The sequence below is a fragment of the Cyprinus carpio genome, chromosome A17 (assembly GCF_018340385.1).
Source record: "Cyprinus carpio isolate SPL01 chromosome A17, ASM1834038v1, whole genome shotgun sequence".
Lineage (NCBI taxonomy): Eukaryota > Metazoa > Chordata > Actinopteri > Cypriniformes > Cyprinidae > Cyprinus > Cyprinus carpio.
The window spans coordinates 5991602-6017084 of NC_056588.1; the positions used below are offsets into that span (position 1 = coordinate 5991602).

The 25483-nt window shown below is 36.3% G+C and overlaps 1 protein-coding gene across 2 annotated transcripts; it reads right to left on the reverse strand.

Moving 5' to 3' along the window:
- Positions 1 to 455: 455 nt before the first annotated feature.
- LOC109065119 (zinc finger MYM-type protein 4-like) lies at positions 456 to 24533 on the reverse strand. Of its 2 annotated transcripts, none has more exons than XM_042773704.1 (29): positions 24358 to 24533; positions 20044 to 20091; positions 19703 to 19915; positions 19115 to 19213; positions 18869 to 18924; positions 18166 to 18336; positions 18006 to 18081; positions 16937 to 17354; positions 15842 to 16004; positions 13721 to 13927; positions 13341 to 13488; positions 12878 to 12993; positions 12260 to 12601; positions 11904 to 12054; positions 10488 to 10660; positions 10157 to 10301; positions 9821 to 9913; positions 9694 to 9737; positions 8783 to 8930; positions 8536 to 8666; positions 8318 to 8450; positions 8027 to 8218; positions 7297 to 7391; positions 4313 to 4457; positions 3991 to 4142; positions 3715 to 3829; positions 1891 to 2139; positions 1647 to 1770; positions 456 to 1204 (listed from the first exon to the last, which is right to left on the reverse strand). In XM_042773704.1, the coding sequence occupies exons 2-29, from the start codon at positions 20057 to 20059 to the stop codon at positions 994 to 996; spliced, it is 4326 nt and encodes a 1441-aa protein (XP_042629638.1). In that variant the 5' UTR covers positions 20060 to 20091; positions 24358 to 24533; the 3' UTR covers positions 456 to 993. The 2 variants fall into 2 exon arrangements, with proteins under 2 accessions (XP_042629638.1, XP_042629637.1); XM_042773703.1 differs by having other exon boundaries at positions 9821 to 9937.
- Between the last annotated feature and the right edge of the window lie 950 nt (positions 24534 to 25483).

The window sequence follows — 25483 nt, forward strand, 5'->3', positions numbered from 1 at the left end:
CATGGTAGCGAATGACAATTGGCTTTACATCGTAGGCTGGCGCTGCATCTATCTGTGCAAATATCAGCATAATCATGTAGCTAAACATTGCTTATTTGATTCCCTATTATTGCCCTGTCAATTGAACTAAGAAAGCAGGACTGCCCTCTATTGACTGAGACATGACACTTTGACTCCATAAATGCATCACGCTCATAAACGTGGCATAAACATCTTTTCTACAAGTGAGACATCTAATTACAGAAACCAAGCAAGGTCTTAACTGCCAGAGAGAGTTTTGAAGCCATCTGTACCTGTATATCTGTGGTCTAGAAAAAATTCATTTCAGCAGATACTAACATTCAAAATTGTCTTTTTCTTCTGTGCATCTTATACACATGGGAATATGTTAAGTTTTGTCCATTAAAATGCAATGGGATTTCTATCTTAACTGTCTGTCCTCTCATGGTGGAGTGTTATTATAAATTTGTAGCATCGCCAACAGTTGCTTAAATCACCAATATTACTTTGTGGCTGCAAATTTTTTTCAGTGTGAATGATTCTTTACATGTCAATAAGTGAAAAAGTAGCCGTTGTGTAGAAAGCAGGTTAAAATCAGGGGCAACCCTTATAAATCGTACCAGAAGCAAACCAGTCATACATATGAGAATTCATATATACTGTATTTTAAAGTTTAACAAAAATGACATGATGAATGTTTAAACTTAAAAATCTTTCACTAAATAATACTAAATACTGAGAAACAATATCTACTGTGACTAAAAACCAAACAATTCATGGTAAAGTCATTTTCTATAACATTCATGATAGAATAAATGATTTAAGGAATGTCTGTTGAGCTTGTGCACAATTTCAGTTTTGTTCATTTCTGTTTGTATTCCATTCCCATTTGAATAAAAGTAATATGTAGATGTCATTAAATGTCTCATGATGTTTTTTTTTTTTTTCTTGAGCTCTTTTTTAAAGCAAGGTCTCAAAGTTTGTAGGTTTTCATTAAGAGCTTTCTTCATCTGATGAGTCCAGGTCCTTTTGCTGATGTTTAGAGTCCAGGTGAATGTCCCGTATAGCTAGGATACGTGTGAGCATGCTCTCCATCATGATGCTATCCAGTGGCTGGGCTGAGTACCACACAGGGCTGCTAGGGTGGCAAGAGGCCTCGGGCTGCAGGTAGAAAAGATCTGGACGCTGCTTCACAGAGTTTGAGCTGTGGATATACAAGAGAATGAACATTATAAAGCCTTGCAACTCAAAGCACCAGAAAAAGTGCTCTTTTCCTCTAAGCAAAAGCAATTTGAATGAAGCTCATTTTGTGTGCAAAACTCAAGCTGCATCATTCAAGGATCTGCATAATTCAAATAAAGTCACAAAAATGTGATATGAAAAGGAAGAGAGTAATAAACTACACTAAATGAATAGATCACTCCAAAATATCAAATGAGTGTTTTTTGCAATCTTCTGTAAAACACAAAATGAGATGGAAGTTTAACTGTTTTAGAAGAGGAAGGATGACTTTACAGTAAAAATTATCATCCACTTTTATTGAACATGTTCCCATTGAAAACATACAAGTTTGGAATTATATAATGGTGAGTGAATCATGACAACTTTTATTTTTGGGTGCACTATCCCTTTAAAATTAAACTTACCATTTTGAGAGATAGAACTCGTAGAGTCTGACAGGACAACGTAAGGGGTTCTCCACATTTTCGGGCATCTCCAAAAACTCCTCTTCCACCGTCTCTTCCTCTCTCCTCCTTTTACCAGCTGGTGCTGATGTTCGATTAACACAAATCGAGAAATATTATGAGCACAGATGCACGCTCACCTGACTAGAAGCTCTGTAAAGATTTCTACAGTATGTGACCATTGCATCTTCAGCACAGCCCTCACCTTTTTTGTCCTTTTCCTCTTCTTTGCCAGGTAGTCTGAAACGAAGATAAGCGGTCATGCCATTTTTGGTGGTCTTCGAGCAGTGGGAGACATTGGAAAATGCAAGGCGTCGATGCTCTTCAGCCGTTTTGAGGTTGAGCAGCTTGGCTCCAAAAAACAGCAGCGTGTTGAGAAGAACAATAGGAGACAGAGCGCCCAACTGCTTGCATTCCCAAAGGTACTCCTCCTCGACCCGTGAGTGTATATATCCTGAAGAAACAGAAAAACAGACGTCATGATTGTTTTAAAATCCTATTCACAACAAAAAAGAATTTTTAAATCTTGTACCAGGGACAATTTTGTACCAAGTTTGGGGTTGGGTAGATTTTTTAAATGTTTTTCACCAAGGCTGCATTTATTTAGTTGTGTTTTATTGATGTTGTTATATGGTGTTTTTAAAAAGAACATTATTTGATGTATTTGGTGTAATGAATTTAAGGTTCAAAAAACACATTATTTTCCACATACTGTACATTATTGTTTCTCCTCTATGCCCCGCCTTCTAAAACACATCGTTTTTTACAAAGCTCATCGGTCTGAAAAGCAAGGTGTGCTCTGATTGGCCAGCTATCCAGGGCGTTGCGATTGGCCGAATATTTCAAGTGTCTGACAGAAATGTTACGCCCCTCAACATATACTGTTATGGCGTGTCCCGGACAGAACACTGGCATGACACGACAAACCCATTACAAACGAGGCAGTTGTTGCATCCAGTGGGGACATAATTGCTGATTATAATGACTTATACTGTCTTTTTACACATTGCATATTGCACCGCATAAACATAAAACCAAGTGCTACTCTACACTGCTCAAAATTTGCGTTTGAATCATCAGTGACAAATCCTTTACATATGTAAACCTACTTACATACCGTGAGTCAGAAGCGCCAGACTGTCCTTGAAAAGAGTGAGGAACGGCCCGCGGCTTGAGTGAGCGGCAGCCAATGGCTATCACGAGGAACGGCTGGCGGATTCGACGAAGGAGCAGCCGGGGGTTGCGGCAACCACATGTGACGACGCTTCGTCTGCAGTTTTAGTGGGTGTGATGTATTTGTTGATTTATTTGCTCAGTTAAGATCTAGGATTGGCTATGCGGATATCGTGCTCTTTTGGGTCATCCCCACCAAAAGGATGCGCTGTTTCTACATGTATTAAGCTTTGATTTAAAATAATACAGCGCATCCTTGTGGCGGGGATGGCACAAAAGAGCATACGGTGATATGAAGAGACACAGAGGAGACTGTTGACAAAGGAATTGTTGAATAAAGTCATTATTTTTGTTTTCTTCGCTTACAAATATTGTTACCGTCGCTTCATATAACCCAGATTGCATGTCTGATGGCAGATGGGAGTATTTTGACGACGACTTTCATACCTTTTATGGACCTTGACACTGTTATTTACTTGGCAGTCTATGGGACAGTCACAGGCCTCCCGGTTTTCATCCAAAATATCTTAAATTGTGTTCAGAAGACGAACAGAGCTTTTACAGGTTTGGAACAACATGGGGGTAAGTGATTAATGACAAAATTTTCATTTTGGGGTGGAGTATCCCTTTAAGCTAATCAGCTTGACGTGTAAACAGTTAGACTCTTATATGATGCCGTTCATACAAATAAGTTGAGGTTTGTGCTTATTAATGCTGAAAATTATTTTTGACCAATAAAATATAAGCTTTTGGATGATGTGTCCAGAATTAGCATTTAATTTACTGCACTGTGGTTTTGTTAATAGGCTAAATATCTGACAATCAATGACAAAAAAGATGATTTTGGGACAGTTACCTCCAGGTGGCAACATATTTCCCCAGTCCTTCAGCAGTGTGGTGATGTCACTGATGAACTGACTATAGAGTGAATCCGTGAAGATATTTTCAAGACGCTCATTTTCAAGCAGACACTAAAAAATGAGTCGAGACAGAATGCGTCACTGAAAATGCTTATTAGAACATATCTATCAAAAAAGAAAATATTTACATATAATAACATTTATCTGAAGCTAGGATGTAATAACAGATCAAGCTGTATTTAGGAGCAAATGATTTATTTTTAAGGTCAAACCTGCTGAATGCCTAGGCACAGGTAGTAAATGCTATCGGGTTCATAAGGCTCGCCGTTCGGCCTGCGGACCTCCTTGATGAAACGGCACAGACCGTAACTGAGATCCGCAGAAGTGCACTGCAACAAATCCTCCTTCACAGTCATGGGGCCTCCTGAATTAGACACAGTGGGAGAAGAAAAAGTTGCTAAGACACATGGTGGGTCAGTGCAATGTCACACACTAACTGTGACAGTGACCTTTACTAATGACACACGCTGCGCGAGTCATGAAGCAGACGGAGAGGTAGAGACTCCATGTTCTGACCCATATGTGTGAACTTACGGGACTGCTGCTCCTGTTCGCTCTGTCCCGCTTTCATTCTCACCCAGCTGGCCCAGGCTTTGACTCCGTACATTTGATTTAGCTTTGAGCTGGAGGAACTAAGCCAAACACCGGCCGGTGTATCGGTGCCAGATCGCTTACGACCCTGAATGAGACATAAAAACACATTTTTTATTACTAGACGATCTTTATAAGTTTCCTTATGAAAGTACAATTAAAAGATTAAACCTAATAAAAAAAAAATAATTTAAAAAACGGAGTACACAATATCTGAAAATATGCTGTTTCATGGCTCTTTGGAATAATAAAAGTCGAAGTGCTAAAATTACAAAAAAAAAAAAAAAAAAATTTGAATCATTTAAAAACATTACATAAAAAGTAATAAAAAGTGCAAACTAAAATAAAACTTGAAAATATAAAAATAAAAGCTAATTCAAAATATTAACAAATACTATATTACTATATAAATACTGAAATAACACTGGAACACTATCCTTTTAAAATAGAGGTAGATAAATTACATTGTAGATAAAAAATGATAGTTTACTAGTCCATAGAAAATATATCTTCTTATATTTTATTATATATTAAAATTATATAAATATTATAAATTAATATTGTTTTAGTGTTCATCTTGTTATTAGGATGATTTTTGTTTGTTTTAAATTATGCTCGAAGCTTATCTACAAGCAAGAGAACAAAAACTCTCAAATCAACTCAAGTCAATATTTAATGTCTATTTATTTTCTTAATTTGTAATTAGTTGTGTAATAATCAGGATAAATGTACAGTGAACCAATCTTTAGTGAAAAATAAACCATTTCAGGTTAATACAATGACCCCTAATTACTGTACATTTCATTTTCTCATTTATTTAAATAAATACATACATAAAAATAAAACTTTTACTTGCAAAAAATGTCAATGCTACATTGATAATACAAATAATAATACAATTATAATGATGATAATATAAACAAAGGCTTACACTAAATTCTCAACAGAAATAATAAACATAAATAAACAAATACATCAAGTGAATAGGAATGAACGAAGCCAAAGATGATGCCTCAGGAGGAAGAATACTTAAAAGCCTGACACAAAGTTAAACATAAACGATAACATTCAATTCTAGTAAAGCATGCGCAGACACTTCAGAATGTGTAAAAAAACACTTTGACAGATGCCGACACATTCATCTCCTTTTATGGTGACTTTCTTCAACTGCAGCAGCCTCCATGGCAACCACTCCTCCATCATCCTCTCCTTCACTTCCAGCATCTTCGGTCCCCATCTGGCCTGCATTCAGTCTCATTGTAATTGGCTGCATGGTGTTATGTACGAACTTCTTGGTATCTTTCAGCTCTCTTTTCTAAAGAGCTTCTGCTTCACACTTTAAACAAACTAGACTTTCCTTTTTGCCAGGTTCCCTCCAGAGGGATATGAACCTTCCAAATGCCATCTGACTGTATCACACATCTCACTGCACCCTGTTCTTTTCTTTCCTGTCAGAAAATGAATGTTCCTGAAGATTTCTGGTGGCAGTTTTGAGGTCTCTACGAATTCTTCTCTAGCGTCACTGACACTTCAAATTTCCACCACGATTCTGTTCTGAAAATCCTCCCAGAGATCATCAAATCTTTGAATCTGGATGGATTTAATCATTAAAAATCATTCACATTTCGATTTTTTTTCAGTGCTCATTTTTACATGTGGTGTAACAAGTGCAAGAAGGAGAATGAAAACAAGGACCAATTCTTCCTAGATTAAGCTAAGCTCACATAGAAATTGGAGCCGGTATTTTAAGATCTGATCTTATTTCTGTCAGTAACCCAGTAAAGCTCTGTAATGAGCGACGGTCTGTAGGGGATGATGGGACATCTACATGTGTAATTTCAGCACATGACACACCTAAATAAGAAGAAGAATGGATCACCCACAAATGAAATGTTATTAGACTTTTTGGTGAACTATCAGTTTAATAAAAACTTTAATTTACCTTCTTTTTGTTTTATAGCATATAGAAAACCAGAGCTGGATTTATATTTTTCTTACTGCTTTTTAATTCATTTTTTAGCCAATTTGGCATGAACAATACTGCTTATTTCCAGAGACAACAATGACATTATTTATTCAATTAAATATTTTATTGAATTCATTTAGCCAGATGTACACAGATTCCTCTGACTGATTTCTTTTCATTCTGGTTTATTAAATGGTCCACAACATTCAAAATTTAATTAGAATACAATTTTTTTGTTCATGTCCACAGTCCACAAATAACCCAATTTTCGACAACAGCAATTACACTTGTTTATCTCCATGTGAACATGAATGGTTATTGCACAACGTCTTGTATACCCAAAAAGACATCTCTCTATAGAACTTTCCACAAGTTTTCTATGTACAACAAAACAAACTTGATAGAAGAATAACGAAACAGCCTTGTGATTTGCCATTGACAAATTAAAAACATCAATCAATCCACCGAGCGTAAATCATTTTTAAAATGCATGACAATGCAAGAAATGATACAAATGTTTTGGAACATTTAACAGTCCTGAATCTTGACAACAGATACAGCCAAATGATCCTAAATGTTAAAACTTGTTTAAAAATCTAAGCTTTCTAGAAAGAAACAGTCTCTCTGCAGTTACTGTGCTCCTAAATTATATACTGATCAACTTGTCATTTGACATGAATTGAGTCTTTACCAAACCATACACTTTCAGAACCATTATGATAACTACTTCAAGTGGAAAACAAGACATTTAAGACTTCTAAACCCATCATTTTTTGGAGACTTCATATTTGGACAAGAGACTTTGGAAACACTTCAGTCTTTATCGTTCATCTAAAAGTTGGGAAACAACCAACTTCAACAGACTTCACACTTCAGACTCTGGCCGATTTTCTGTCATTCTGTCGTTCATGACAAATGTCTTTTCAATAAGCCCGGCATCTGATTCTGTCAGATTACATACCCTTTTCCTGGGAGGGTGGCTGTCTCTGCCCCTCTTACGTCTCTTCAGTGTCAATACCAGTCTGTTCTCTTTAGCTGATCCAGGGTCAGCTGATGCTGTGAAATGACATAATGTGTGTTATAATTTTTTTTTGGTTTTTTTTATTATTTATAAAAAAACATCTTCTGATATTATTTTTTTTTTTGATGGAGGTGATAATTGTTTTGTGTCGTTGTTTAATATCATATTATGGTGCTTTTCCAGTGCATGGTACGGCTCGGCTCGGTTTGCGTTTCCACTGCAGTTTAGTACCGCTTTAGACTCAGCCGAGGTGGTACTGAAAAAAGTACCAGGTACTGTACAAAGTGGAAAACCCCCCAAAAGCAAGCCATGCTGTACCATGTAGTGGAAAAGCACCATTAGTAGCAGCAGGGACATTTCATGCACTGTATTCCAAAAATATCACTTGTTTTTTAATTATCATCAAAACTCATCAAGAATTAAATATTACCCACATTAGTTCAAACATGAATGAAAAGGGCATCAGAACATGCTATAAAATAAATGCTATGTCCATAAAGTGCTGGAAAAATGAAAAAGTAATTATTTTAAGTTAGTACTGAGTTGAGTCTCTGAGTTTTGAGAAATATAGACAAAAAGCACATATTTTTAAATGTTGGCATGTTTTACTAAAGAAAAAATAACAGATTAATTGCAACGAAATATTTCAATCAATTAACACATTACATACAGCGAGGAAAATCATTTTCCAGATCTGGCTGTTCTGATGACAAAGACGTGGTCGGAGCAGCTACCGGCTTCCCTAGTTCCGTCAATGGCACCAGTGGCTTCACGCTGACTCCAGGATCCTCAGTATCTGCCCAGCTGAAGGGAGTTGATCTGGCCTCTGACTCCAAATCACCACTGTAAGTGCTGCCCTGGTCTGAGCAAGACAACAATCCTCGTACAATCAAATACTGAAGTACTTAAGGAGTTTATTTGGATAAGCAAAAGGTCCAACAGTAATAAAATGTTTATGCACCGTGTGACACAGGCTTGTCTTTTCCCTTCTCCACATCGTCGTCTTCCACTGAGCTCTGAGCAGGCAGGCTACATTTAGTGTCTTTCTGTTCGGCAGAGTCTTGAGATCCAGGGATGACCATGGGAACAGGCACCTGGGAGGTAACAGCACAAAAAGATTCAAGATAAGCTTTAAACTATAGCACAGAATAATTGAAGGTAATTACAAAGATGACATACCGGTAGAGGTAGGCCCATTGGAAAGGGTGTGTACTGGGTGTACAGATGCATTGGCACTGGGATGTAGACTGGCACTGGAATGGGCACCGGCACTGGCACCAGCTTCACTGTCTCTCCGTTTTCATCAATCACTGAGGATGGAGAAAATATAAATGCACTATGTCATTTCAACATATTTTACATTGCTTATTACTGTATGGCATAAGGACTTCTGGCAGGCGTGACAGTAAAAGTGAGGCAGACCGACCTGTTTCACCCAAAATTGGAGCTATTGGTGGCTCAGGCTGACACTGGACACCTTGCTCTTCAGTAATAGGTCTGCACATGAGAGCTTTGTTTTTCAGCGTTCTTCGATATGGAATAGCAGCCACTGCAGCATCGGTTTGTGTGCTGGCCTATTAGAAAAATCATTACATATAAGGGCTAAAAACAAAAACATCACATTTTGACAAAAAGCAGCACATAATGCAAAGTTTTTATGAAATCACAATTTCAGTTGCCAATAGCAATACCAAAATTGAATCAAAAACTAATATATCAAACACCTTTATTTGTAAGTATGTGTTTTATTTGAATTGTTTTATTTACTTTGTAATTGTAAAAAGTTTTTCTCCTTAGTTATTTTAACTTTTATTTCAGTCACCTTTGATAAATGCATCTTTACATTCGCTACCATTCAAAAGTTTGGGGCATTTCTAGTCTCTAATATTTAATCAAAAATACTGTAAAAACAGTGATATTATCACAATTCAAAATGTAAATTACTCCTGTGATGCAAAGCTGAATTTTCAGCATTACTCCAGTCTTCAGTGACACATGCTCCTTCAGAAATCATTCTAATATGCTGGTTTAGTGCTCAGGTAACATTTCTTATTATGAAAGTTATAAAACTTTCCTCCTTCAAAAATGTGTGAAGCACATTGTATAGAGAAAAGTGGCATATAAATGTTTTTTGCAGGATTCTATGAGAAATACAAAGTTAGATTAATTTAAAATAGAAATCTTTTGCAACATTATAAATATATTTACTGATAAAACTGAATGTATCCTTGCTGAATGCTTCTTGCAGAAAAGTCAAAAACCCCAACAACTTTTGAACAGTAGTGTGTATGTTATACAACCCTTTGTAACACAAAGTATGTGTACATCAGTACTTACTTCACCAATGTTTTTTGAGCTGGCATTTGAGGTAGGTAGAGCTCCTGCAAAGAAAATTAATATAATTAAAACATTAATTAAAAGATTTAGCAGTTTGATTCCATTTAAAGACACATCAAAGCAATACCTGTGAGAGCAGTATTTCCCGGTAATGTGGAGGCCAGCGACACCACACCACCAATTACAGGCATGTCTTTCGACAGAGATAATGGAGCTTGAACTGTAGTGGTGTTAGACACAGTACCTAATGATGATGCAACAAGAGTGAGTCATCTCATAAAAAAACCAGTTTTGATCATTAAATTTTACAGTACATATGACATTAAACTCTTAAATTTGTTAATGGTCTTTATCGACAGGTTTCATTCCGCTAAATAAATACATGTGTTAAACACAATGCCAACTGGTAGCTCTATTATATAGTTTTACAACAGTTTTACATATAGAACTACATGGTGACTACCATTGCTTGCTGGCTGATGAGGGGTAATGCACTTTGAACAGAACTGCAGCAGACAGGACAGGTTACAGAAATGTCTTGTTGTTCCATCCCAAACGAGGCTTTCCTTTAGTGAGCCCTGATTCTTACAGCCATGACACTTGCCCATCTGATAAAATCCATACAGGAATGAAGCAAAAATGAGTAACAATTAAAAAAAGGGGTATGAGGAATTCAACAGTGTATATCTTGCATACAAAAGCATAAGTTTAACCCCAACCACAGATGACTGTAAGGCTTTCTTAAAGAAATAAAGAACAGCTACAGCTAAAATCCCAAATAAATGTTCTCTAACCTCATAAAAGAGCACTGTGTAGAGAGACATGCACTCCTCTGTGCAAAACTCCTCAAGTTTGCCCCCAAAGAAGTTCTGAATGGTTTTGTGGGTCATGTTTTGGCAGTAGGCACAAACCCTGCATTGACCTCCATGTCGTTTTGCAAGGTCATGCTTGAAAAGCAGTTTACAGCCTATAAAAGAAGAATGAATGAAAGACAAGTGAATTTATGTGGAAAAGTGAGGCATAAACACCGAAAAGTCCATAAACATCGAAAAGTTCTCAACTTGATTTTTTTCACGATTTTACATTGTATATCGAGTGGCCACCCAAAACATGAACTGAATAGTTTTTTTGTAAGCAAGAAAATTAAAATATTCCAAGAAATGTAAAAATATAAGACCAATAATAAGCCAAACAATAAAGATCACATGAGCAGAACAGAACAAATTCCATTTTGTTTTTGTGACCCGATTGTAAAAAACCGCACGACGTATAAAAAAAACAATCACTGTATAAAAACATGAATGTAGTGTCCGTGACGTCATCCGTAGATTTCTGAAGAGCGTTTTTGAAGCTCAAAGTGGGCAGAGCGGGCCATTGCCATCTTAAGATTCTCACGTCGGTAAAATAACTAGTTAATAAGGGGGGAAAAGTAGATCAAGAATCGTTCTAGAATTGGATCGTGACTCCCAGAATCGGAATTGGATCGGATTGTGAGTTGACTAAAGATTCCCACCCCTAGAAACCATGGCCACCTAGCTCGACGACGGTGACAGCAGTGGCGATCCACCTGTCACTCAAGTGGCCACTCCCTTAATTATGCCGAACTTTAAGGCATAATGTAATTTAAACGGAAGAGTTATAAAAAAAATTCACCCCCTCACAATTGTCATAAAGGGCAAAATTAGCTATATAGACCAAACCCACTTTTTGTACCAGGCTGTAAACACATTTTTTTCTGCTGTAAATTTGGGCATTTTTAGCTTGGGAAGTCTATGGGATTAACTCCCTTTTGGAGCCAGTCTCTAGTGGCCAGTCGATGAATTGCAGTTTTAGTCACTTCCGCGTAGGTTTCACAAGAGAGAACGGAAGGTTAGCGCTCTGAAAAAATATATATCGTGGCCACGAATTAAGACTTTAAGAATTAAAATTAAGAATTTACTAATTCTTTCCCACGTTGTAGTACATTGTTGCAACAATTTTGATTAAACTACTAAAACGAGGGAACAAATGAGCAAATTGTGACCACAATTTACTACAACAAGGGAACAAATGAATACAATGTGGCCACGATTTACTAAAACGAGGGAACAAATTAGTAAATCATGGCCACTTTAGTAGGAACCAGTTCTTAATTTGTGTCCATGATATAAAATTTCCACCATGTCATGTGTGGGGCTCCATAACGAATCAAGTAAAGATGTTTCACAAACCTTCACAACAGAAAGATCTCGGCTGCTTTTCGTATGTGATGATGTCTTTGACCACTTTCTCTATTTTGCAGTACTCGCACAAAGCTTTCACGCTGCTTTCCCTCTTGTATGTGTCGCAACACGCTCGAGAACAGAACAACCCTGCGTGACCCTAAGAGAAGGAAAACTTTTTTACAATATGATTGAAAAACTACAAAGAATAATTTCACAAAATAATTAACTGTCTGCCCAATATTGTCTGAAGCTTATTACAGAGGTGTTGTAATTGTGCCGTTTTTCTGAGTATCAGTATGGCTGTGATTCAGAGCCACTGATTCAGTCACTCTCGCTCATGTGACTATTTTTGGTAGCCGTACCTTGAACTGGAAAACCTCAGGCTTTGAGCTGAAATGATTCTGGCACTGTTTGCACATCAGCCGTACTGTGTCAGAGGACGAGGGAGGCTTGATTGGCCGTTGCTGCTGGGTGTCTTGTGATTTAACCACACCAGGAGTTGGCACGTAAGTTGGAACTGGATTTTGATTGGATGGTGGCACAAAAGGTGGGGGAGGGTTGTGGTTTGGGGCAGGAACACTGGATGAAGTTTGAGTGGGCTGGAGATGGTCGGTGATGGGTCGAGGTGGTGCAGCGCTCTGAGGCTGAGGTCCATGTGAGTTTCCATTCATCTGGTTATGAGGTACAGATGCATTCAGTTTCTCCTATAGAGAGAAAAAAAAAATGAAAATTCACATCTGATTTACTAAGACCAATATAATTGTGTGGAGGAAAGAGAGCAAATGAAGCTTTACACATATAAACAAACAGGTGTATAGACTACACAAACTAACATAATCTAATAATTCTTTTAACAAGGAACATTGAGTATATATAATAATGTGGATGGACACAATGTCCATCACATCACATTTATAAAAACATTTGTAAAATAATAATAATAATAATAAAATACTGGAAATAGAGAAAGAAGGCAACACCTGGAATTTGCCCACACAATCTAATGAGCAGAAGTTCCTGATGGACCCATCAGAAATGGCAAGGTGATACTGAGGAACGGCTAGCTTCTTGCAAGTTGTGCATGGGAAAGAGGTGCCTAAAGAGCAGAGAAAGACAGATTAGCACAAGAAAACACTTTTTAGGTGAATCTCATAAAACCTAATCAAGAATATGTCACACATTGACAATAGTGCAATTTTTTATATAATTCTTTTAACTTTGAAATAATTCATGACATTGTTTTGAATCATTTATATTTTTACTAAAACAAAGTATTTTTTAGACATTGAAGACAACTGATTGAGAATTTTTTATAAATGATTTTTTTTTTTAACAAGTTATGAAATAACTTAAATTCAAACTTTTGAAATCCCCTTTTGATTTTGGGATGAAATGTGACACGCAGAAGAGGATATTGGTGCTCTGTTACAACACAATATTTACCTGTCAAACTGGGAGACGCTTGACTCAGGGCCACACATCTTTGAGAGCAGAAGAATTCTGTGACACCCTGTATGTTTGTCCCTTCCATCATTTGTTCAATATTTTTGATATCTTGGCAGTAGGGACAGTGAAGCCTCTTGCCACTTTTCTGCAACACAGTGAGAAAAACAACAGCAAAATTATTTTGTTTTTAAAACATATTTTTGGGCTTTTCACTTCTATTGACTGTAAAGTTACAGCAGAAAGAAAATAGGATTGGGAGACAAGTCAAATTCAAATCTGCATATCCCACGGGACGTAAAAATGAATGAATCAGACCATGAATAACCAACACAGCTTGAGCAAAGAACAGCAAGTTCATTCGGGTTATGTTGGGGTACCTGTTTGTAGTTAGAGATGCATTCGGTGCAGCAGAACTTTTTAATACTATCTTCTATCTGAACCAGGTGATAGTTTCCTGAGGCTGTACAGTTGCCACAGTTCTCGCAGTAGCTCATGTAGAGGTTTCTGGAGGATCTGAAGCGTGCAAAGCATACATCGCTGCACAGCTTGTGCACAGCACCAAGATGAGTCACTTCATGCTGAATCTGTAATGCAAAGAAAAACAATTCATGTCTTAAACACTGCATTTAACTGAATGGATTCCAGGTTGCATTGACATTCTATGACCTTGCAGTGAAAGAGATGTTTACACAGGAATTGTGACAGTTTTCAGCATCTCACATCATAAGTGTTACGTTTTTAAGACAGCATGTCACGTTAAAGTCAGAGGACAATTATTTCTTTATTCTCGCCATGAGAGTTTTCCTCTTTCATTCTTGCAAATGTGTATGTTCCTCCAGATGTGTGTGTGAGCTCAGCGCTGCAACAGCTGGCTGAACAAATAACTGAAATGGAGCAAAGGTACACAGATCTTCAATAGATCACTAGAGCTGTGTATTCCTCTCTTGCTTCTAACGCTTCACTATAATTCCGGTCTATTACATAAAAAATAAAACACTGGACTAAATGACTACAGACGTTCTCACGTCTGTGGTCATGAAGCCTTTTGAGAGACTGGTGATGTCCTATCTGAAAGACATCACTGGACTCTTGCTGGATCCTCTTCAGTTTGCGTACAGAGCAAACTGGTCTGTGTATAATGCACTCAACATGGGACTGCATTATATTCTGCAACATCTTGATAGACCTGGGACTTACGCAAGGATCTTGTTCATAGACTTCAGTTTGGCCTTCAATACCATCCTGTCTGACCTTCTCTCAGACAAACTGACCACGCTCTTCATGCCCACCTCCATCTGTCAGTGGATCACCAGCTTCTTGACAGACAGACAGACAGTGAGGCTGGGTAAACTCACATCCAGGAATCACAATCAGCACTGGTGCCCCTCAGGGATGTGTGCTCTCCCCACTGCTCTTCTCCCTGTATACGAATGAATGCACTGCAAAAGACCTGTCAAGCTCCTGAAATTTGATAGATGACACTACCATCAACGGAGATGAGTCTGCTAACAGACAGGAGGTTAAAGAGCTGGCTGTCTGGTGCAGTCACAACAACCTAGAGCTGAACATGCTCAAAACTGTGGAGATGATTGTGGACTTCAGGAGAAACCCGCCTGCACTCCCCCCACTCACCATCATGAACAGCACTGTAGCAACAGTAGAGTTATTCAGGTTCCTGGGCACCACCATCTCTCAGGACCTGAAGTGGGACAATCACATAGACTCCATTGCTAAAAAGGCCCAGCAGAGGCTGTACTTCCTTCGCCAGCTGAGGAAATTCAACCTGCCACAGGAGCTGCTGAAACAGCCATCACTGAGTCTGTCCTGTGTTTATCCATAACTGTCTGGTTAGGTTCAGCTACCAAATCAGACATCAAGAGACTACAACGGACAGTCAGGACTGCTGAGAAGATTATTGGTTACCCCCTGTCCAACCTCCAACATCTTTACACCTCCAAAGTGAGGAAAAGGGCTATGAAAATCACTTTGGACCCCACACTTAGTCCACTCTCTCTTTCAACTGTTGCCCTCTGGTCGGCGGGGAACAGTTTATGGGCAACATGGCTTAATTTACCTTCTATGGTTTATTTACACTTCTCTGGTGAGATTATTTTTTTAAATGAACATACTCAGTACTCAATTTATGATTGTTAAAATCTCTTGGCTTCTCAAAAGCTTATCAAATTGTGCAAGAGGCTCATTAGCTCATAACGCAAGATAATGGCGCAAAAAAGCATTTTCAAGATAACTGCCCCTCAGGCAGGATTACACCATGTTGAGGGCCGTAATTCACCCATGTCTTTTTTTGATTGGTTTTGAAAATAACATTTCGTACTCTTTATTCCAAAAACTGAATGTATAATGTACATAAACCTACTTCACAATCTGCATTTATCAAAAACAATTCAACCCATAAGGGAGAAACAAATTATACAAAAATCAAAACAACAAAATGTTTGTTTCATCTAAATTTACATTGTGAATAATTTAAGCCTTACCTCTTTGACCAGCTTACACACGCCGCATTGCGTATATAGATCTGGAGTTGCATCTTCATATCTGTTTTTATAAATACTTAGACAAGCTTGGCTGCAGAATTCCTTTAGTGTGTTCATAGAGCCCACGGGGATTGTTATCAAGTCCTTTAAATTGACAATGACCCTTTGAAACAATAAAGATATTATAAAAAATGATCACATACCATTTGTATAATTGCATTAAATTATGCATAACCAAATATTTAAAACATAATCAATTTTTTATGGGTAGCTGTTCTGTCTTAAAGTGATAGTTCATCCAAAAAAAAAAAATATTCACGTTATCCATGTTTTTTTGTCATTCCAAATTCACATTTTTCTTCCTTGGAACATAATAGTAATTGTTTAGATTTTCTCAGCTGTTGTATTCCACACAAAATGATCTCCAAAAACGACTATGGATCCCTATGGGTCAGATTTTATTAAAAGACTGCATTATTACAAGATCTCTTTTGGCATTAAATAAACTATTGTCAGGATTTACTAATGACATGTAGTGAAAAATCAGCAACGAAAAGGCTTGGACACAATTTTTTTTATTTTTGCAGCTTACCTTATTGCATGTGCATTTGTAGGAGTGTCCCTTTTAATTAATGGGAGGAGAGTATTTAAATAAATCATGCAATGTGATTTACTATGGTGATTTACTTGAGGTTAAAGCCCTGCTATTTGGGAGTATGCGATGGTCATTATGAAAATGAGCTGGCTGTGTTTATTAATTTGCACATTGTCAGAAGGTCACCTGCAAAACTTTCCACTCCCATTGGCCCTTTTATGGAATTGGGAGATGCATTTGCTCTGTTTAGTAAATCTGGCCCTATATGTTTTCATTGTGTGGAAAAGAGCAACTTAGATTTTTTGATTAACTTCATTTGTGTTCCACAGAAGAAAGACAATAGGTTTGGAACAACATGAGGGTGAGTAAATAACATAATTTTAGGGTAAACTATTCCTTCAAACACATTTTTTTCAGTTATCTCTACAATTAATAAAGTGACAGAACATGGATTCATTATATAGTAAACAACAAAGTATATATAAATCATTAGAACTCACTTAAGGCAGAGGTGGCAGGTTTTCTTCGGGGCAATAATGGGGGTAAACTGAACTGAGGGTAAACTGAAACTAGTTAGACACACGGTGGAGCAAAAGAGCTGGTTGGAGCCTTTTCGCTGGAATGCCGTTTGACCTTTCTGGAGGACTTTAGAACAGCCTGAGCAGCAGATCCTCACTGTGGGTGGAGGAGCATGGACCTGGGGTGGCTGGGGAGGAGGCTGTAGGTGAGTTTGGGGCATCATGGGCGGCTGCATTCGGGAGCGAGTCTGGATACGAGGATGCATCTGGGTCTTGGGCTGCAGCCGGAGCTGAAGCGGAGTTTGGGATTGGGCTGGCAGAAGTATAGTAGTTCCTCTGAGTGTAGCAGCATTCTGGGACATTACTGAGAATGACGATGCATGGGAGGGTGCCATAGATGCTGCATGAAATAACAAAAGTTGTTAAGTTTGATTAATTTCTGTGAATCAGTTCAAAGGGTCAGTTTCAAAGAACTGATTCAAAACTAATTTCTATGCACAGAAATGTTTTAGAAAGAATACGTACACTATCTTTTAAAGACTGGAGAGAGTATAATTTTTGAAAAAAAAATTAAATGCATTTCATCATAGTGTACTAACAAAAACAGTTCACAATCTGCATTTATCAAAAAACAATTCAACCCATAAGGGAGTAACAAATTGTGCAAAAATCAAAAATGTTTAAAAAAGAATACGTACACTATCTTTGAAAAGATTTGGGCGAGTATAATTTTTTTTTAAAAACAATGCATTTCATCATTTTTTTTTTTTTTTTTTTTTTTTTTAAAGAGTAAGAGATTTTTGTTTCTTTTGTGTCTTTTATATAATCCAAAATTTGGGTATAGGTAAATATTTTTGATTATTACATGACTGAATGGAATTTTTTTTTTAAGCAAATACATAAATATTGAGATCTTTATCGACAAATCATCAAAAAGCTTAAAATTACTGATATATCACCCAGACCCCATGCCACGCAGTTATTACTGATGGTAAGAGTAAAGCTGTTGTTAAACAGTGACGTGATGAAAGTGAAATCTTTATGCACTCACCAGAAACTGCATCACTGCTGTTTCCACTGACAGAGAAAACAGAGCTAATCCTCAGTTCATCTGATGCAGAGGAGGCCTGAAATGATTCAAAAGTCATTTATTACACATGACATATGTTTTTACAACAAATTGAACAGCACAGAACAAGACCAAATCTTACCTCATTCTCATTATTTTCAGAACCGTCAAGCTCCTGTTTAATACGGCTCATGTCGGACTGGGGCATCAATGCTTTATCGTATTCTTCATCAATAGGTTCATCCTTAATTCTTATTACAGGTGAGTAACTTGTTTCTCTGTCTGTGCATTCAGAAGGAGGCTCCGACTGTAACTAGGAACAAAAAGCAGCCAAAATTGGGAAATAGGAATAAAAATATCCTTCCCCTTGGACCACATACACTCAGCAGCCACTTTATTGGGCCCACCAGTACATATGCTCGCTAATGCAAAGGAATATTTCACCCAAAATTAAAAATTGGCTTAAAATTTACTCATCTCTCTGGCCATCCAAGATGTAGAGTTTGTTTCTTCATTGAAATAGATTTGGAGAAATTTAGCATTACATAATGCGCTCACCAATGGATCTGAAGTGAATGAGTGCCATAAGAATTTGAGTCCAAACAGCTGAGCAAGTGATGTAATGCTGAATTTCTCCAAATCTGTTCCTAAGAAGAAACAAACTCATTTACATCTTGGATGGCATGTCAGTGAATATATTTTCAGCAAATTTTCATTTTTGGGTGAACTATTCCTTTAAGATGTTTTGGGAACAAAAGTGGGTCAATATTTTAGAACTAATAAAGTGGCAACTGAGTGCACATTTCTATTAAAACACCTTGTCAATGTTTTTCACCTATACTTACATTAGCATCACTTCGCGATGACTCAATTCTAAGTTCAGACTGTATGTCTTGGATATCTGACAGAGGAGGACAAAAGTAGCATTTTCACATATGCAGTTCCATAATTATCTTAACATGGCGTCCAGCTCATCATAAAAACAGTGTACTCATACCAGAGTAAATTATTCAGGGGAAAAAAAAAAACAAAACAAAAAAACAGCAGAATTACTGAAAATAAATTATATTTAAAATAATTTCAAGTTTTACCTATAATAGTGTCTGATAAAGGGGTCACGGGGGTGTCCTCAGAAACCTTTGCTCTTTCCTCATCCATTTCTGAAGAGCCATTGATAGATGAGCTGTTCTCTCCATAGTCAAAAAGGATCCCAATTTTAAAAGAGTCCAGATAAGTTATACTACATTCTGATTTATAGTTAACTCACATTAAAGAACTACTTCCTTTAAAAACCAAATAATGATTTACTGCATAATTATATTAAAAACAATGGGTCTCATTCACTACTAATGGCATGGATTACTTTGTATTTCTATGCACAGTTGAAATTTTCACAAAAAACAACTTGTGTATATGCACATAAATTTGTTCTTAACCCCATGCCAATGTTAATGAATTTGGACTATTTTATACAGACCCAATATTACATATGGTTTCAGTTTTTCCTAAAAATTTTATTATGAAAGATATGGGTGAATTATGATTTGTTTGTGAAAATCTGGATGCAGATTTCATGCACAAATTTGTGTCTACACACACTTAGTCAATCAGACCTAATATCACTGCAGAAATCTTTTAGCATATGCCAGTTTGCACAGTAACTTCATTTTCAAACTCACCTGCATCTGCACCACTAGTTGGCACTCCATCTTGACTTTCGTTTTTATCATCACTGTTCCTTTCCATCTGTTCCAAAGCTTTCTGAGCAAAGCTACTGTCTATTTCCCAGTCATCTTCATCTGTTCCAAAGACTGGAAGTCCATCAAGCTCATCATCCACTGGCTGACCACTGCTGCTCTCACCCTGATCAGCAGATGTTTTGATTTCAAGCTCTAAAGGATATAGAAAAAACAAAGATGATTTAATACACCAACATGCAAGATGAAACTAATAAAAACTGACTAAAAGAAAGCCAAATGGAGCTTCAAGTGGAGTGAAATTGAGGTATTTGGTTTCTTACCTGATGACTTGTCCATTTGGCCCGATACGCTAACAGAGTGCTGACTTTCTAGAATTCAAAAGACAAGGAAGGAGTGAAATTTTTAGTTTTGATATCAACATAGCAGATAAAATTTAAGGAACAAAAGGTCAGTTGACATAACACAAACTTGTTTTGTTGTGACTGCAGCATGAAATTGTCAAGAAAAATGCAGACTTTAATTCCCAAGTCAAATTTATTTACAAAACACATTTCATACAGAATAGTAATTCTACATTCACAAGAGGAAAAAAAACATTCATTTTTCAAGACAACTGAAATAAAATAAACGTCAAAATTAAATGTTAAAAACATTTAAATGCAAAGTGAAACTGGCTGTTTTATACATATAACTGAAACGTACCAGCTGCATTTACGGTTAACTTCATATTTCAAATAAATAGCAAAACAAAATTAGAGCTGACAACAAACATGGAATGAGTCAAATGTGGGTGAGCAATAGAGATCTCTGGCAAAAAACATGTAAATGATCCACACATAAATGAATGCTTTTCTTTTGTACAATGGCCTCTGGCTAAGAAATTATAGCTACACTTTTTTGTTTAATATTATGAAATATTATTTTCACGTATTTTATGTATTCCTGTAATGGCAAAGCTAAATTTTCAGCAGTCATTACTCCAGTCTTCAGTGTCTTGTGAACAGTAATCATTCTAATATACTGATTTGGTTTTCAAGAAATAATTTTCATTATTATTAGTTGAAATCAGTTGTGCTGCTTTCTATTTTTGTGAAAACCATGATCAATATTTTTTGATGACCAGAAAGTTCAAAAGATATTTTGAACTTTGAGAAAAGAAGCTTATTCTTTTTATTCCTTGGTATCTTACAGAAACACAAACAATGTGAATATTACATAAAATGACAACCTATGATATTTTAATAAGTTGATATCAAGTGTTACAGCTCTTTGTGTATCACCACAACCTTTTTCAATTTTCTCAGAATTTACTCCCTTCATAATGCTGTTAATTTTCTCTCTGTTTCTCTTTTTTCTTACTCAACTGAATCCAAAGTCTATTTAAAGGTGAAGTATGTCATTTCTGTGCCACTATGTTCTTTTGGGAAATCAAATAAATAAAATGTCAAACTTGACATTTAATCTACTTTGACAGTTTCACAAACAGTGAAATCTTTATTTTAATAACACGGTGAAACTTACCCGTCTCTTAAGTTTTGTTCTTGAAAGTTGCATGCTTCTCTTCATTAAGGATCCCCAAGAAAACACCAGTTTAAAAATAGACTGTCACTCTGCAGGACTTCATAATTAACAACTATTGCATAGACTTCTTTGCATTATGCAATATATTAATTCATGAATAAATAAATAATTAATTTTAATTTAATGATTTTAGTTTTATTCATTTAATTATGTATTACAAAATTCACGTAAATACTGAAGTAATCTGCCATCTATAAAAAGTATGCATTTAATGGTCAAAGTTAATAGATTGTTTTCCAATAAAAAGTTGCATTGTGAACTGCCCAACATTATAAATCAAAAACACATGAAATGCATCATAAGCTTTGAAATTGAAAAAGAATGTCAACAAAATAGCTTGTGCGGTTTAAGTGTTCAGAAATAAGATGGTGTATCATGTAACGGAGAGTAGTCTTCTAAGTCCCAGCGGGGGGGGGAAATGTAACTCTATTAAGTCAACTCATCAGGACTTGCCAACTACACTAGCATACATGCAGCTTTTTTTTTTTGTTGTTTGTTTTTTAATAGTAATTTTTGGCACTTTATTGACAAGGATAGTGAGAGAAAACACAGGACAGAATATATATCTATATATATATATATATATATATATATATATATATATATATATATATATATATATATATAATATATATATAGACATATATATATATATGTGCAAGCTGCAGGAATACCACAATAACACATGCCAAAGCACTTACACTACCAGGCATCTGCTCAAACTTTTCCATCCATTCAGTGATTGAGTCCTATTCATATTTAGTTTTATACTGAAGCCTAGCTTATTCATTCCCATGCCATATGAAACCCATAGAGATCCAAATGAATCTGACAGCAAACCTGCACTCTCAGCCTCATGTTCACACTTCCATCTCTGTGACATTACGTGGGTTCACTGCTGGAACCGAAAAAAACGCTGTAGTCAATATTTAGCACAGCAAAACAGCTTGAAAATGTCAAGAACGCACTACTTAGAATAGATTATGAATAAAATTAATGCAAAATTATAGTAATTATTATTTTTCTAGTTAAGAAGAATGAAGATGCAAGGGTTTATACACAATTGCAGTTGAGTCAAGTTTTATTACATTTAAGAAAATGGAAATGTGCAGTGTTTCTGCATGGTAAATTACACCGACATAGTTGTATATCTGTAAAAAATAAAACAGCAGCATATAAAACAGGAAAAATAATGCTAATATACATAGAAAATAAGCAGTTGATGACGGTAGTCAACAGGAAATAGTTTCGCATTTATATTCAGGACACTTATTGAGGGGGGAAAATGTAGGTCAACTGTTTTGTTGAACCCATCAGGCCACATTATTTCAACTTATTAAAAAAAAAAAAATGTGATTAACAGCACAAATCCTGGAAAGACACTACATTACCCATGATTCTGCAAAGAAATTTCTACCAATTTTAGAATCAAAACAAGCAAATCACGCCAAAATAACTGTTTAGCACCTGTGATAAAGCATTGTGAATAATGTGTCAGTGTCAATCTCCCTACTTGCATAATATGTGAATATATATATATATATCTTTAGAAATGTATTACTACACTATTTTTATTCTGATTGTCGTTTGCAATGCTTCATGGGATTGTAGTTCTTTTCTTCATTGAAGCCATTAAGTATACAGTCTTATACCTGTCTTTGTGTCTGATTTTCAAATATTTTGTAATCTTGTGATTCACCTGGTAAGTTTGGTTCATGCCTCATAACTCTTTAAAAATTCTTATAAGAGAAAACACTTCCGGAACCAAGAGTGCTGAAAAAGTGGGACAGACATTGTTATTTTTCAATAATCTGTTTCACTCTGAAGTACGTCACAATATATCGCTACAACCGTTTCATTGTGGCTTTTTGAATATTGTAAAGATTTTATCAGGTATAAAATAACGGAAGGGCCATTTTATGTCAATAGTTTAGTAGTTAAATAGAGTCCTTGGTAAGAACAGGTGTATCCACGATACAGGATTTGCTTTTAGCCATTAATACTGTTAATATCGCTACAAATTTCACACATACTTTATAAAAAACCAGTGTAAAAACAGGAGCCTGATAACAGATCATTTGATGTACCTGACTAGCACACCACGTGGATTCTTCAATGGAGCCTCATAACCAAGTCACATCCCGGGTAGGGATGCTCTTTTGTTGGTTTTCTATCCACACAGTGGAAGGAACATACAAAAGAACATCTGGGTGGTTTTTCAGTTTCAAAGCCTTCATCCAGAGCCTCAGAGTCTGACCCTCCTTTGGAGGTGGATGCAGGTTGTACGGGGCTCCACAGCTACACTCAGCTCGTAGTAGAGGGCGATGTTCAAAATATTCCTGCTGACAAAACCCTAGTCTTTTCTTCCAATTATTATGGCACTCTCTAACTGAACATACAATACTTGACATTGCTGAAACGAATAGACTCGCTTCTAACTCCTACTAAACAACCGCCGGCGTTTAGCCTCATCACCCATTAGTTCAAACACAATCGCCCAGGTAAGAGTCAACAGAGTCTGATGCAAAATTCTTCAGTGACAGGTGCGGGGCTAACGCAGAAAATGACGTATTTCCGGTTCCCTGGTTGAATTACCTTTGTGACGTCACAGAGGACTGAGAGGTGTGCAGGTCTGCAGCTAGAACACATACACAGCTCAAAATAAACTAAAATGACCCTCACTGGTGTATATACCCATTTATTTCAATATCAGTGTCAGCGGTATTGCCATGAAAACCAACCCACACGTGCACACGCTGCATGAATCTGCACTGAGAGCTGCCTGCTGCAGACTCCCTGCATGCATTGCATTACTCCTTCATGTTAATAACGCAACCCAGTATATTTTAAAAAGGCGATCTCGTGCGCTCATGAGCGCGTATTAATGGTTTTACCATGACAACTGAGGACGAAACTACTGATCATCAGCCTCGTACTCAGACCCGCGTTAAGCATTAGCACAACGCTAGCAGGCTTCATATGAGAGAGAACAGAGAGGAAATGATGCTTTACATTGAAAGAGATTTGCGTGAGAGTTGTAAATGTATACTTACGAAAAGATAAATGTCAGCTGTCAAACGGGGGATTTCATGCGTTCTCTTGGTGTTTTAAACGTCTCTCAATCTTCACTGTTGTATTGTACGTACAAAGGCTTTCGCAGAAGCAACAACGCGAATCGCGCGCCTGCTTCTTCCCGACAAATGTTCTGCTGCACCCAGGTGTCCAGGAGGGAGAATGCAGGGCCTTGAACACTGATCCAAAATACAAAACACTGGTTGAAAATTAGTTAGATGATGTCTTAAACTTTATTTGTATGATATCCATATAGCTAGATACCTTATATTTAAATCCAACTGCAAAATATTTTCTTCTGGTCTACATTTACACTTCAAAGAGTCTCCTCTGATTAAAAAGCCCTGATGACATCTCATATAACTTTTTTTTTTTTTACTGTGATATTTTCTTCTTTTGTCTTTCCTTTTCTCTCTCCTTTCTATGTTCTTTGTTCTGTATTATTTGTTTCTTTTGTACTGAATTATATTTCTGCAATAAAAAACGTTATTTTAATAATAAAAATTATTTAATAAATAGCAAATATTTATAACAGTTCAATTTATTATATTATAATTATATGATATTACAACGTGTTTAATAAAGTTGACACGCATTAAGCAATAAAGCAACCGCTTATATCAGGACAGAATAAACAGTTATTTTACGTTCATATCCACCACAAATTATATAACCACTTTCATGCAATACACAAAATATATTAATTTAAAACAATGTGGACAGGAAAACTGGGAAAAGGGTATGAGATGATAAAAATGTAAGAAATCAACAATTTAAAAGATTTATTTAAAAACATAGTGTTTGCTGTTTTTAAAACCAAGTAACTCAACATAATATAATATAAAAATATTGATATATTTTTCAGTGCATAAAGTATCCCCATAACACAAGACTGAACGGTGTGAAACAGTGTCGTGTGTTATTTTGCAGCAATTAATTTTGAAAATTTATGTATGCAGGTACACATTCAATACTTGAGCAGATATAATGCTGTTTTCCATCCATTTATATATATATATATATATATATATATATATATATATATATATATATATATATATATATATATATATAAATGCCATATAGTTATTCTTTATAAGAGAGCAA

Excerpts from the sequence above, each read along its gene's own strand:
- LOC109065119 (XM_042773703.1), bottom strand. Across the intron at positions 10,302-10,487 it reads ACACAGTGCTCTTTTATGAG|ATGGGCAAGTGTCATGGCTG; the intron begins GTTAGAGAACAT and ends GGATTTTATCAG. Across the intron at positions 8,667-8,782 it reads TCCAATTTTGGGTGAAACAG|TGATTGATGAAAACGGAGAG; the intron begins GTCGGTCTGCCT and ends CTCCATCCTCAG.